The sequence below is a fragment of the Wyeomyia smithii genome, chromosome 3, assembly GCF_029784165.1.
Source record: "Wyeomyia smithii strain HCP4-BCI-WySm-NY-G18 chromosome 3, ASM2978416v1, whole genome shotgun sequence".
Classification (NCBI taxonomy): Eukaryota; Metazoa; Arthropoda; class Insecta; order Diptera; family Culicidae; genus Wyeomyia; species Wyeomyia smithii.
In genome coordinates this window covers 39,750,527-39,765,373 of record NC_073696.1, presented here as the reverse complement: position 1 = coordinate 39,765,373, position 14,847 = coordinate 39,750,527, and the positions used below count along the sequence as shown (strand labels likewise).

The 14,847-nt window shown below is 37.5% G+C and overlaps 1 protein-coding gene across 2 annotated transcripts; it reads left to right on the top strand.

The window, feature by feature from the left end:
- Positions 1-3,646: 3,646 nt before the first annotated feature.
- On the top strand, positions 3,647-13,724 carry LOC129727536 (phospholipase A1 member A-like). 2 transcript variants are annotated; one of them, XM_055685453.1, is made up of 7 exons: positions 3,647-4,105; positions 4,596-4,780; positions 10,423-10,546; positions 10,607-10,852; positions 10,907-11,089; positions 11,154-11,349; positions 11,410-13,724. In XM_055685453.1, exons 1-7 carry the CDS (start codon positions 4,045-4,047, stop codon positions 11,498-11,500), a joined length of 1,086 nt encoding a protein of 361 aa, XP_055541428.1. In that variant the 5' UTR covers positions 3,647-4,044; the 3' UTR covers positions 11,501-13,724. The 2 variants fall into 2 exon arrangements, with proteins under 2 accessions (XP_055541428.1, XP_055541429.1); XM_055685454.1 differs by having other exon boundaries at positions 4,608-4,780; positions 11,410-13,723.
- The last annotated feature ends 1,123 nt before the right edge of the window (positions 13,725-14,847 follow it).

Here is a 14,847-nt window from a genome sequence, read left to right as displayed (position 1 = left end):
TAATGAACCAAAACTTAGTTTGTTTCATAAAAGTTCTACTAACCAGTGCATGTGCGAATATTTATTTTATTTTATTAGTCGGTATGATTCAAGCGAAAACAATGTTTGATTTTAAGTAAGGTCGGAGTTGCTTCTGGAAGCATTCTATATTGATGACAGAGACGGACATTTGAATTACAGCATCTTTCAGTGAAAATACTAGAGAGCATAAAAATATGTTTACAAAATGATTGTATATTGGAATACAGCAATTGTGACAAGGGATAGTACAGTAAAATGTGAAATATCGGATAAGCGCACATCGCTCCATGAAGAACGACTTTGCTTGATGTACTTTCGGAGATAGCGATTATTCTAAGCAAACAACTTGAATTTCCCTAAGTGCTGTTTTCACTGAATAATGAGAGTTCCCTTGTTGCACGGTAAAGTATGCCAGCAACAACAGGGTACAACAGCAACAGCAACAGCAGGGTACAACACTTTGTTCTGTCATTACAACCAACGCAAAGTTCTTAAAATGTTACCATGTCTTAAAACTTTGTGCGGAAGGTACGTGGATGGAGCAATCATGTTCATGGTTGCGAACTGCATTCAGCACGAAATCTTCTAACAAACTTGGTTGGTTATGTGCGGATGTATACAAACGCAGAAATGAATTCATGATGAAAACGGTTTCTTCCCATCGTTACGCATCGTAACAATGAATTCATCGGTGTTGCCGCGATTACCCGGCGTGAATAGAAGGCATGAATTTTATATTTAGCCAGCGCCTTACAGTGACGTTAGCGGATGATGTTGTGTCGGCCTAGTGTCATAGTTTCAAGCCGGGGAACATTTCCCAAGTAACACACAAAACATGTTAGAAAATAACTCTCAATGACAGTAGTCATATAAGAGTACTATAAGCGCATTCGAAAACTTGTGTTGTTATTTTCTTGCTCTGGAGATATTATTTTATATCATGAGTGTATTTCATAGATTAATAAATATAAGCTGCCTTTGCTTGTCTTTAAGTTGTGCTCATGATGTTATCAAAACAGTACAGAAAACAACTTAAAATAAAACATTTGTGAGAAGTTGTTCTTCATCAGTAATTCCACTACACTTCGAAAACAACCTCGTTTTTCTGGTTTTGGAGATGTTTTTCAATAACATGAGTTCAGCAAACAAAAACTGACATAAATAGCACTTGTCTTCAAGATGTCTTCCAGATGTTTTCCCTATTATAACAACTGTGTAATAATGTCCAGCCGACGCAGCGGCGCCAGTTCAATATTACACACCCAATAATAATTTACGTACCTGTAAAGTGCTTTTCTTTTGGTTGATCTTAGTATTCAGCAGCGAATAACTTGATCATATTGTTATTTAAATTATTTAAACGATTTTATTCAAACTATTTGAGTTGGATCGAAATGCGCCATGAAAATGTAAACAAAACGCTTGCAGTGCAACCAATGTCACGCCAATTTTTGTTACCGTATATCTAACAACGTTTTCTAGTTTTGTTATATTTTATGTCTAGATAACGTTAAAACTATACGAAAACAATTTTAATACTCAAGTGACAGAAACGATTCATTTTGAAAGGTTGAACATTGTTTTTATCATCAATTTATAATTAATTAAAAGTGCGGCTGACGAACACAATTTTCAATCTAGCTGCACTGCGCGTAACAATACATTTGCGCATGCGCTGGGTAAATGTTGTCATAGCAACACATTTGCGCATGCGCGCTGGTGTGGCAAACTCTGACCCACGAATGCGCGAGTTTTTTTCATTCCACTAGGTCAGTGCAGATCAACCCAGGAAAAAAGAAACGACCTTGCGATTTACTAGGCAAGTAAGAAAAAGATGCCTGATAGTTATTTACGTACTAAGCTCATGCGGTGTTGGGCTAAATTGATACTCTTCGCCATTAAATGAATCAGCAACCATTCTGCAATGAATAATCTATTTTCCACTGATTTACAAACAGAAAACTGTATCCAATGAATGGCGCATGATTTTTTCAGAAGTAAAATGTAATGTTTCACCATGAAATTTGACGCGCACGTAGAACTTTGTATTAAAAGCGTCAAATAGTTGGTCTAAAATTATTGTTTATTTTTGGTGAATATTCGATACGCCATAATCACTATTTTTTTCCTTTGTAGTTCCTAATATAAAGCAGCGTTGTTCTACAATATTTCTATTTTAAAGTTTTATGCTTGCGTCAACGATGTTTTTATTAGTTAATAATTACAACTTGAAAATAACTTGTTTTCCATGTTTTTTTTTTACCGCATTGGTACTCGAGATGCATTTTACAGCTTCAGTCTAGCAAGTTGGCTTGCTTTCATGAAGTTATATAATACTTCATATAGCACCAGTACTTGTTCTAGTAGCCTTCGATTTTTGCGCTTTTCTGGTGATAGAAATGTTATGGAAAAGGTAATGTCAACTGAAATCTATAATCAAAGGTTGTGTTAGAAGAGTTATCTTAACTGTTCTATAGCAACGTGTGTTACTTGGGTTCATTCATCCATAAAAATGCAGCTTATTTCCAGCGAAAAAAAATGGCAATGACCGTAATGTTATTTTTTAGCATATCATCGTTAATGAATAAAAGTATGTTTTTCTCTAAGATCGGTTCTATAACTTATGAACAACTTACCACTTCACAAGAATAACTTTTTCATGCAGAGAAAAAAAAATTATTCAAAGAATAACGGTCAAACCGGTGCATTACTAGTGACTTGTGTGAGCGTTCAGCAAGGAAACCGTTTTGAATTAGGAAGTAACCTGAAAAACACAATTTATCCGCACTTACAAAATTTGATATACTGAGCAGTGCAGATTTAAACATTGTTTATAAGGTATTGTTATACATGTTGGAGTTTACTTAATAGCGTAAAACAATGCCAACGCATGAAATAAAATGCCTGATTCCCTCCGTGTTTGGTTTGTGGCGTGGCATTCCAACGTTTGTTACCTGATTAATATTCAAATCATGATTACTGTGGTAAACCTGGCCCATCAGGCTAGTGAAGTTTAACCGGAGATAACCCACTTTTGAACAGTTTTTTGTTGATATTTCCAAGAATACTTACTTAACTGCCGTGAGATGACATTGTGACGTAGATCCAAGTGATCAGTTTTTCAGTACGGCCCAAAAACGAAAGAATTCTTCGTCACTTTTGTATGGAAATGTATGCCAACGTCACTTTGTTTTTTTGATTTTATGCAACGTACGAATAAGTAACAACGAAAAGGAAGATACCAGAAGATAGGTCTTCGAATAATAAACACATTGGCAAACTCATATTCGAGAAAGTGGCACTTACGTTACTTTGTCATCTCACGGCAGTTAAGTGAACACTATATATTGATTTATGTTGTGAAACGCATATAACAAAATATGGCCGAATCAGAAATTTACAGAAAATTAACAACAATATCACATGGTAAGAGGCAATTTTCTACTCGCAAATCAGAAGCGCAAAGGCATACACTGTCGAAACAATCAGTTCCGAATAACGGTTCGCGTCCATCGCCGCCAGCATAAATAAATTAAACCGTCCTTCTTTTTGACGGCATGCAATGATCGTTGGTCACACCGAGGATCGCTGGTTTGCCGAGCGGAGCGCGCATACGTTGAGAGAGCCTCTAACTAACCACCAGCGATCAAAACAGTCTGCACACTAGCCGGTAGAGTACTTACATTACTGGCGAATGCCGATGTTACGCAGCGAGGTAAGTCCAATCCGGCTCTCGTTATAGGCTAGAAGTGAAGTTCGCAGTTAGGGGCCACTCATTGTGGATCGGAACGTTTTCGCGACCTGTTGCTTCAAAACAAGACGGATAAAATAGATAACCATCATTCCGCGAGCATCGATTACCCGCCAAGAGGTTGAACTCGACGGACTGGAAAAGTGTGTGATTAGAAAATAACCGAGAAGTGTAATTGGAGCTAAAGATTGAAGTTGAAAGTGAGCCGTGCAGTTGATTTTTTCCCCGTGGTTTCAAGTTCAAGTGCTATCGCCTCCTAAAAAGAAATAAAAATGACGTTCACAGTAAAAATATTTCTAATATCTGTGTTCGTTAGCAGCAGTTTTATTATTTGTAAGTGTACATTTCTGCGGTATTAAAAAAATCTTTCATGCAAATCGAGGAGCTAATCAAGACACCTAGCCTTTCGGAGCTGATCATGGAATTGGATAAAGTCACTGACATACTGCGTAACCAAGCAGCTTATCGACGCCCTGCCCAGCAGAACTTACATCGCAATCATCGATCTGAAAAGGCTTGACCCCGAGCAGAAGATTTTTTATTCATACTGTTTTTTCATTTCATACCAAAGTTTTCTGTTCTTTACATTCAAACAAACATGATAATTCTGGTATAACACTATAACACTGCCGTAATTCACAACTCATTTGTATACTAATCGTTCCCAATTGTTTCTTAATTCTTACCTTTGTTTTTGTAAATGCTGCTTTATCGATCTCTCATGAAGCGTTATGTTTTTTTATTTGTTCACCTTTTGCCTTGTCTGTTATCCCGGAGAATCCAAAAGCATGTGATCCGATCTAGTGTACTTTACAAACCCAAGACCATTTTATAGATGTGCAAGCGCAACATCTACTCGCCCAGGCGCTGTACCTTGGTGATCCGGACGCGTTCAACACCACTAAAGAGGACTGCGTGTGGAAGCGGGAAGGAGCGGATAACCTGTGCCCGGATCCAGCCATTCGCATCATCATGTACACATCTGGTATCGTGAAGGATAAGCTAGTGGTAAGTTTTATTACCGCACATAGACAGTGTTATCAAGTTTGAGCGCTGCTCAAATTGTACATTTTTCTTTGTTCACGATTGGGACGGAAAATTCAATTATTAATACCTAACAACAACATCGCAAGCTAGCCTGTGGGGTTAATAGCGGTCTCGATCAACTATATAAGTTGAGAGAATTTGTTATGGATATTGTTTTTGACACATTCTGCATGTTTTAGGATAAGTACAACGAACACCGTGCCCCAGTGCTGAGTCGAGAAAATTACCAGAATCGAAAAACAAACCGATTTATAAGCATATGAAAAGGGACAAATTTCGTCCACTTTCTGTTAATAGCTTTTCAACTTACTTTTGACCAGATTAAATTTTTTTTAACTAAATTTATATTTTTCGGCCAATTCAGCCATTTTAGTTTTAAATTGGATAATGTCATTGTGTTCCTAGAAAAATTTCACATGAGAAACAACTATCTCCCCGAGGAAATACGGGTCAATCTGGCGATATGCCATTTTTAATGAACCAGTTTTGAATTTCTCCATACCATATTAAATCTCATTCATTGGAAATATCTGTTAACTTTCTAACCTAACGAATGAGCCAACAAATGATTTATAGGGTTTTTCTGCCTATCAGAGAATCTTATATTATAATATATTTTTTTCTTTTTTTGTAGCAGTGTTGTCATTTTCTCTCAATTATTTCCCAACAATTAAATTTTTCGATTTAAAGTTATGGGCTCATCTCTTCCTTTTTTCTCTCTTTATTTCACTTTCGTCGCTATTTTGTTTTAAATTGTTTTATTCTACGGTAATATAAATTAAAAACAAATATTTCAATTTTCTCCTCATAATGGAATTAAAACAAATCTGGCAAAACTGCGGCAAAAAAAGAAATTTTTGGAATGCCTATTAACCAGAAAATCATAAAAATGATTTATTTTGTTACTTAGACACTTTCCAATAATCATACTAAATATAATATTGAGAAAAAATGGATTGACCCATATTACCTCGGGGTGATAGTTGTTTCTCAGGTGAAATTCCCATGGACCACGGTGAAATTATCAAATTCGAAATAAAAATGGCTGAATTTGCCAAAAATGTAAATTTAGTTTTAAAATACAAAAGTACTCTATCTGGCAACACTTCCGGCCAAAAATGATAATGTTTCTGGATTCCTTGATTTATTTTCTTTAAAAATCATCTATCAGTATTTTTCGGACATCTTACTTTTATTACTTATATTAGTTATTTTAAGAAGCTTCTTTAACCTATTTTTCATATAAACTGCAAAAGATTAACTAAACATTAATGGTTGTCCGATCATGGAGGAATCAGAAACAAAAAAGTTAAAATTGTCTAGAAAAAAGAAAAAAAATAGATGAAGAGGTTGTTTATAAGACACGACCGCAGAGTTAACGTAGAATACGACAGCCTGTCTTATGTCAATGTATTTCATGGAATAGGTTTGGGAATACACTCAATTGGGGTTAATTAATTTAATAGTCTCTTTGCTCCAGATGGAGTTTACCTCTGTAGCCGGCACCGCGGTTTCACTTGCTGCCGTATCTAAAACAAGAATGAAATTGAATTGTTTTGAGGCGGCCTTTTGTATCAAGTTGCACTAAGATATCTTATTTTAGGCAGCGGCTACAAAGAGGCTATAGACAAGGGCAAATAGTGCATTCCCCATCTATGATATAACAGTTTAAATAACAATTTTCTGCATTTTACGATAGCGTAGATAATTCTACAACTGATTGCTGCAATTAGTAAGACTTGCGCGAAAATTATGAGATTCAGGTTCACTAGCTCAGAAATTCTGCAGATAAACTTTGAGGTTAATTGTGTTTGTCAATGCCATTTATTGACAACTGAATAATTTTTTTTCAACATGGCAAATTTTTATTTAGTTTCGAATGATTCCCAGTGATAATTAAATTCTACATGAGGTGATTTATTAGCAATTATATATGAAAATTTCAATCGCTATACTGCTGGCCACACACGCTATATAGCAAGCCATACATGCTACAAAAATGCACAGACACGCTAGACATGCACACGCTATAGAGCAAACCACGCACGCTATTTAGCAAGCCACACACGATATAAACATGGGCACATGCGCTACAGACATGCATACAGGCTATAAACATGCACACACGCTATACAGCTAGCCACGCACGCTATATAGCAAGCCACGCACGCTAGCCACACGCTATATAGCAAGCCACACACGCTATAAACATGCACACACGCGCTACAGACATGCATACATGCTATAAACGTACACACACGCTATACAGCTAGCCACGCACTCTAGCCACACGCGCTATAGAAAACCACACGCTAGCCACACCCTATATAGCAAGCCACACAAGCTATCGACATGCACAGACACGTTAGACATGCACACGCTATATAGCAAGCCACACGCGCTTTAAACATGCACACACGCGCTACAGACATGCTTACACGCCATAAACATACACACACGCTATACAGCTAGCCACACACGCTATATAGCAAGCCACGCACGCTAACCACACACGCTATATAGCAAGCCACACACCTTATATATTAGTGACACACGCTACAGATATTCACACACGTTATGTGCACAAATCCTATATATACATACGCTGGACGATGGTGGCTTATCAAACCACTTGTCGGTGCGAGTCTCTTTCAGTTTCGGATTGTATTCACCCAACGATATCTGAATTGGATTACCGCTGGTGGGGTCCAACTCAGATCGAAGGGAAGCCGAACTGAAAGAGGCGGGAACTGCAGCTAACCACTACCACCGCCGCTGTTGCCTGCTGCTGATTGACTTCGCCTACTGCCATCGGTGTTGATGTCCGCTGCTGCTAGTAAACTGATTTGCTTGAAGAGAAACGGGAGAAACGGAGAAACTAGGTACTCCATTCTGTCGTCCTTTTTAGGGAAAGACAGCAAGCGACCAATCAAAAGTCGACATTTGCGTTTCGACAATGTTCAACAATTTTCAATAATACAATAGTTTGAACAATCAGATTACAATTTTCTGCATTTGGACGGGTGCTTGAATGATTTTCCAATCCATTGCTGCAAAAATGACAGAAATCGGTTGGAAACTGACTGGGTTTAAAACGTTTGAAATTGGATAATTTTTGTGACGCTCTCGATGTTTTCGGTTTTGAAATTGGATCCCTGAATTGAAATTGGGTCCCTGTAATTGTTGCCGTGTGTTGCAAATTTCTCAGAAATCCCAAAACTGACGTTAGCAGAGAGGTTCGCACTGCTTGCACGTTTGTTATTATTGTTGTATCTACAGCTGCAAATGTCGGTAATGATATCAAAAGTGATTTTTATTCTTGTATGAAGGATTGGAAATTGCGACACTAGAGCTACCGATCGGATAACATTTGTTTTTCACGCTTTTCGACCCGGATTGCATCCAAATTGCGACCGATCGAACATACTTATAGCTGTCAAAATTTGAAAACATACTGAAATCAGCTGATCGCAACTGTCTCGTGGATTGCCTTATTAAGAACACGCATCATAGCGACCTCCATTATGGTACATAAAAATCTGGATAGCTTTAGGATCCAAAAGTCAGATAATTGAGGGTTGCAACGACTAGACAATTTCTTTCGTCAAAATTCAACCATAGAAAAAAAATCAATTAAAATGAGTCCGTTTCTTTCCAGAGTCAAAGTTAAAATACTGAACAATCTTCAACATTTCTGAACATCCAGCATCATTCAGAAAAATCAGGACAAATGCTAAAATATTAAAAATAAATCCGGACGCTCCAAACGGGTATCAAAATCAGGACATGTCCTGCTAAATCAGGACGGATGGTATCCCTAGCTAAAACCTGTGTTGACAAGTGTTTTTACCAAAAAAAAATCTGGGACATTTGCGAATGGTCCTTAATTGGGTTTCTGACGAAGCTCTTTAATGATACTGGAACAAAAATTGAGTCGACAATTCGAATACATCTCTTAATTCTACCAATCAACTGTTTGCGTCTTGCTGCTCTTCAATTATCTTTGTACGGCAAGGAACCCTAAAGGAAATCTTAGGTTGGGTGACACTGAGACTGATTCTTTGGGTTGCGTATTTGGAGTACGAATGGATTCAAGTGGTTGTTCAGTGATGTTTGTGTTTTTTGGTGTAATATGATGATGGTTTAACTGACCCAAACACTTTGTTTTTGTAGAAATGAAATCGAAATTTTCTTCAAACAATAGTTCTGGTATGTACGCATCTTGATTGATAACCAAACCACTGAGCTTGAACCTTGATTTAGACAAAAAAACGGAGTCCTTTTTTGTCTATTATTCTGGCCGAAATTTTTTTTTTCGGTACTGTTCTTGACATGTTAAAACAGAAAAAAAAACAAAAATAAATAAACGGCTTGATTATCCAGATAATTCGAGTATCCGAAGTGAAAGATTTTCCCTTTAGGGTAAACGACTCCGACCTGTATTACCAAAACTGACCAGTGAGCTTTGATTTTTCATGTTCTCGGCTTCCAGAGCAATTTGCAGTTCCAAGGTATGATAGTTGATAAAAAGCAAAATAGCGACAAATAAGTCAACGAACGAAAATACGACCGACTAACGGAAGAAACTAGTAGTAACTCGAAGAACGGTTTTCACCCTAATACCTAAGAGGTCAACCCTTCTTTCCGTCTATCATTACTAAGCGATTATTGTTTACCTTGAAAGTCCAAGGTTTACAATATGGCAACTTGAATAGAAGTCAGCCAAACAAACTATTGACCGCTTTCCAATGAACACCATTGGAATATCTTCGATTGGTGACCACACTGCGTCACAAAACCAAACAGTCAGTGTCAACGACATAGTTCTAAGGCCACTTCTGTCACTAGGAACAATCTGCATAATGCACAAAGCATCGTAAACATATCCGACCGAGGCTACTTCCAACGGTGATCGAGCAACGTACAGCTAATAATTATACAGCTAGTTGCGTGCCGTTGATCAGGGCCCCTGAAACGACCGAGTGGCAGCGGCACGATAGCGGTATTGGATTAGCGCAATTCCGTTGCACCTCTTAGATTACACCCTCGCCAGCTAGAGGCCCGGTGAGGGACGTTTTGCATTGCAGCAATTCTGGCGCCAGCCAAGGTAGAACGTAAGTTTCTCGACCAACGCGCGCTGTAAGTTACTGAAAGATATTGTTTATACTAGTGCCTTAGTCAAAGAATCCTTGAAGAAAATAATCAACAACCGTTCTTACAATTTGCGTGCTATCAGTAGAAGAAATATGTGAAAAGCATGTCGATAATGCATATTTACATGGATTGTTCAATGAAATGATTATCGCTTTATTAATTTAGAACTAAACTTTCGATCTTTTCTTTTTTTGTATACATCAAACAAATTGTCGGTAATCAACCGGTAATCGGTGTATTTTTTTGGATGCGCCACCATCCTAATAGTGAAACGCAAATTCAATACACCTGCTTTTGTAAGGTTGTCCGCTCCACTAACCGTGATCATTGTCATTGACACTCCTTTAGCTGGTGGTACCGTGGTACAAAGGCAACCAACTAACGAGATCATTTTGTCACCTTGCCGATACCACAAAACTGATACATATATTAATTCAATCTTAATTCAGTTCACTATGGATCACCCGGATTGGTTAAACGACTCCGAGTGGCAGCCCGCAAAGGAAAACATTATTCTAGTTCATGGTTACGCCGGTGGGGACGACACACTGCCGATCGCGGTTTTACGAGATGGTTAGTTAGCAAGTCAGTTATGAATTAAACTCCTGTGGAATAACGAGCGCTCAATTTTAGCATACATCAACCACGGAGGATATAACGTGTTTTTAGTAGATTGGGGAACATTAGGACAGCCACCATGCTATGTAGCCGCGGTTTACAACATCAGACCGGTTTCGGTGTGCTTGGCAAAACTGTTAATGCGTCTTCGTGCGCTTGGACTTCCACCGGAAAAGACAACCTGCGTGGGGCATTCGCTGGGAGCACACATCTGTGGATTGCTAGCTAACTTTTTAAACTTTAGAATTGAGCGTATTATCGGTACTTTGCAATGAGTACTCTCAAAACGCGGAGGTTAAATTGAAGTATTTTTAGCACTCGATCCGGCACGACCTCTCATTAAACCCGGAAACATCAACCGCTTGGACAGTGGAGACGCCAAATCGGTGCAGGTGATACACACTAACGCCGGTCATTATGGTGAGGGAGGACGAGTTGGTCATATTGACTTCTGTATCAACGGAGGACGACGCCAACCATATTGTGGCAATAGCTCTAGTAATAAATGCATTTAACTGACGATTACATGGACACAATAACCACAATGTTATTTCATTACCAGACATAAACTTGTGTAGCCACATCTGGGCAGTGTGTTATCTAGCGCAGTCACTCTTCGAGGGCTCGGAGCCAATGGCGGAGCCTTGCAATCGGCGATGCCCTACGAGTGTTTTGCTACCGACGGCCAGGCAACGAAGTGGTCGCTTCGGCTACGCGGTAGGATACGCCATTCCTATGGGACAAAAAACTCCAATGAGGTAAATTACCTGTTGTCAATGTTACTCGCCATAGATCTGATGATTTTTTCTTTATTTTAGCGCATCCGGATCGTACTGCATCAAAGACACACATCCACCCTTCTGTCCTTCGCATGCTGGTGCACCAGGAGATAAAAGATGCTGCATTTAGTGTATAAACAAAACATAATGTGCCAACCATTCAATCATGTTGACTATTTGTCCTGTTGATCGATGAGATCGGACAAAAAACTCGTGCCGAGATAATCCAAAGTACTGTTTAAAATCCAGATGGGTCCTATAATCATTTTTGACTGATAATGGTAGATTGTTATTATGACTTAGCTCGTTAAGCTTATATAGATGTTGTTTTTTTCTGTTGTAGCATGACAAGCAACATATTGTTATGTCGTGTCTTAGCGTTACCCCTAGTATTTGTGAAGCTATTATTTTACTAGTTTCTAGATACGTAATTCTCACTTACCAGTATCATAAAATACAGTCCTGATGAAATAAAAAATGTATCTACGAGGAGAATCACGATACGAGTGATAGTCTTGTACACGATGTAAATAGGTTTGTTACCTAGATAAATCTATTTACATAGTTAGGCACAGGGGCGACACATGACTTTTAAACGTACCTGTTCAATTATAATTTCTTAAAATCACAGTTTGGGGACGTAATCAAATCATGTACGCGAAAAATAATAAAATATAAATATACATATGGATTTGAAATTCATTTCTCGTCTGACGTCCCCGTGTTCAATGCGCAGGTTGCACCTATGGACGAGGACCTATGGTTAGGAAGTGGAACATACTCATATCTTAGATGAGTTACGATATCTAGTGACTGTTAAGTAAGTGATTATTATATTCACTGCAAACTGTTCGTAAACATTTATGGAAAGCGTAGTTCTGGTTTAGATTAATAACGATGCAGTATGACCATACGGTATAATTTTAATTCGATGACATCTCAAAGTTATTCATAAAAGTGCGTAATTTATTAATAAAACTATTGTCTAATCTGGAGTAGAAAAGCACCATGTTCTACCTTGAAGATCCTTTCGGGTCACGTTAGTATTAGCACACGTGCAAAATCATCTTCACTGTCACTATGCACTTCTTTACCGACAATGTCGAATGATATATTATCAGCCATCCTGAAGGGATAGTTTCCAAATATTGTTCCAACAGTGTGAATAATTTGGAGTTTGGATTGTAAAAGGATTCAGTGACAAGATCATCTGAAGTTTCATTTAAAAATCATGATTTGAAAGGAATATTACTTGTGCATACATATAAAATAACACACTTTCAAGGACACTTTGGAATGGTTTTTTCAATTTTTTTCAAATCTCGAATGAAATGAGCAAATTAACACTTCCCGCAAATGACGTTTATTTGGCACAAAATTAAACACTTTCGAACAACTAAAAATATTTGACGCTACAATAAAATCACTAACGTGTCAAAGCGATTTTAGCATGGTTCAACACGTTTTAGATACATATGTCAAAATCAATAGGTATTTACTGCTGTCACCATCTGTTGAGGAAAGCGAGAACATAGTTGCGCACCTATTAAAATGCACAAACTCACTTTCTGACTAGTTTGGATACAAACAGTCCATAATTGAAAAATAAAATAGGCGAGTTAAATTCATAAATTTCGTAAATGAGCATTTCCCGCTGAGACCGGCTCACTATTTACATGATGGTATTGAAAACGTTTCAAGTTATGTTTTTTTGGAAGCCCATGTTGAACAAGTAAAGAAACTGCATTTGGTTGATCAAATTGATGGACCCCCCATTAACTGGAAATCAACACTATTTTAAAATTTTTCGTTTTTCTTCAAAACATGGCTCACCAAAATTGCACTAACTCTTGAATTCTCTATGAAATTACCTAAACCAACATATCATTAGAAACGGAAAAGATAATCTGTAGGGAAAAATGCCCGCCAGAACGTTTCGTTTTTGAAAGCTGTTAGAAGTCAGGTGAAGCTTTGGATAGATTTGGCAAGCTGCCACTACAGTCGAGAGATGCCTCAGTGAGACAGTGGCAATAGGGTTCGGAAACTTTAAAAAGACATCAATCCTCCCAAATGCCTGCAATTCCGTCTAATAAAAAAATATTGGGTAATTTTCACGCGAAAATTAAGAAAGAGTGCTAAAGTGAACTAAAGTGAAAGAGGGATGCCATAAAGAGATTATGGAATAAAAAGGCCACTGAAGTTATTCCAAAATATATACGAAAATTCATCAAAGCTGCTACGGAGTATGTTTATGTTATTTTTTGGAAGAAATCAGTATTTTGATATAGGAAAATTTTTTGTTTTTTAAGCAATCCCGAGATACTATACTTGTATTGTGATTCTGCTTTTCAAATGAATCAAGCTGATCAAAATATACGTAAATTTCCAATCAAAAATAGTGAATCACTTGTACACTAGCGCCGCATGGTGACCTTATTGTTACATCAAAATTCATTCACAGGTGTTGGTACCCGCATAACTTTCCCCTACTGGTTTTGGTCACTTTTGAGTTATCATCGGGAATGGACTTAATTGTTATTATATTTTCTGGAAAAAAATTAAAATTGACACTTTTCTATGGAAAAAATACCAAGCTGTTTTTGGCCCATATTGAAAGTACCCGCATTACAGTCCCACTGCATTGTGGTACAAACATATAATTTTGCTCAAGATTAGTGTATATCGGATTATTTTAGGCATATAGAAGTGTGTCATTTAATTAACTAGACTAATGTTGTTTTTTCTGTAGTACAACCAAAGTTGCCAATGATACCGCCGGTTGCTGGTTGTATATATATGTGATGGGATAAAATATGCGAGTACTTTTGAAATGTACCCGAATATTTTGTCCCATTTTGTCTTTTTTCAAGTTTGTTCTCAACGATAAACTTGTGGTGCCATGAAACTGTTATGGTCATTGGTTCTGGATGTAATTGCTGGAAATCCGAAAATTCATGGATAACCGGGATACCGGCAGTGTACGGCTAGTTCATTAAGGCAGACAATGTGTGCAGCAGGGGAAGCGAAAAATTGGCGAACTGGAAATGATACAGATTTGGAAAAATATACCGCATCCAGGCGGGACAGCTAGCGTTGCTGTTTCGGTTTTCCCGCTATATATTGCCTTCCCGATCAGAAGAGCATAACTAAAAAATTACAAAATTCTATCAATGTGAGAAACAAATAACATATTTTGATACAATTTAGTATTTTTCCATACAATTTTGATAACAAAATTGAATCTGAATGAGTTATGATAACAAAACGTGACATGGAGTAGTTCTGAAACAAGTCTAACTAATTTTTCGTTTTTATCAAAACCTGTTGTTTCTAACAATGTTTGTTATTATATTGTTCTATATACTATCTTGTTTTGTTAGAAAGCTGATATATTAGTAACAAATTTTGATATGTGTTTGATACTAGTAAAATCATTTCTGTTATAATTTCTGTTATTTTAACACCTAACGGGACCAA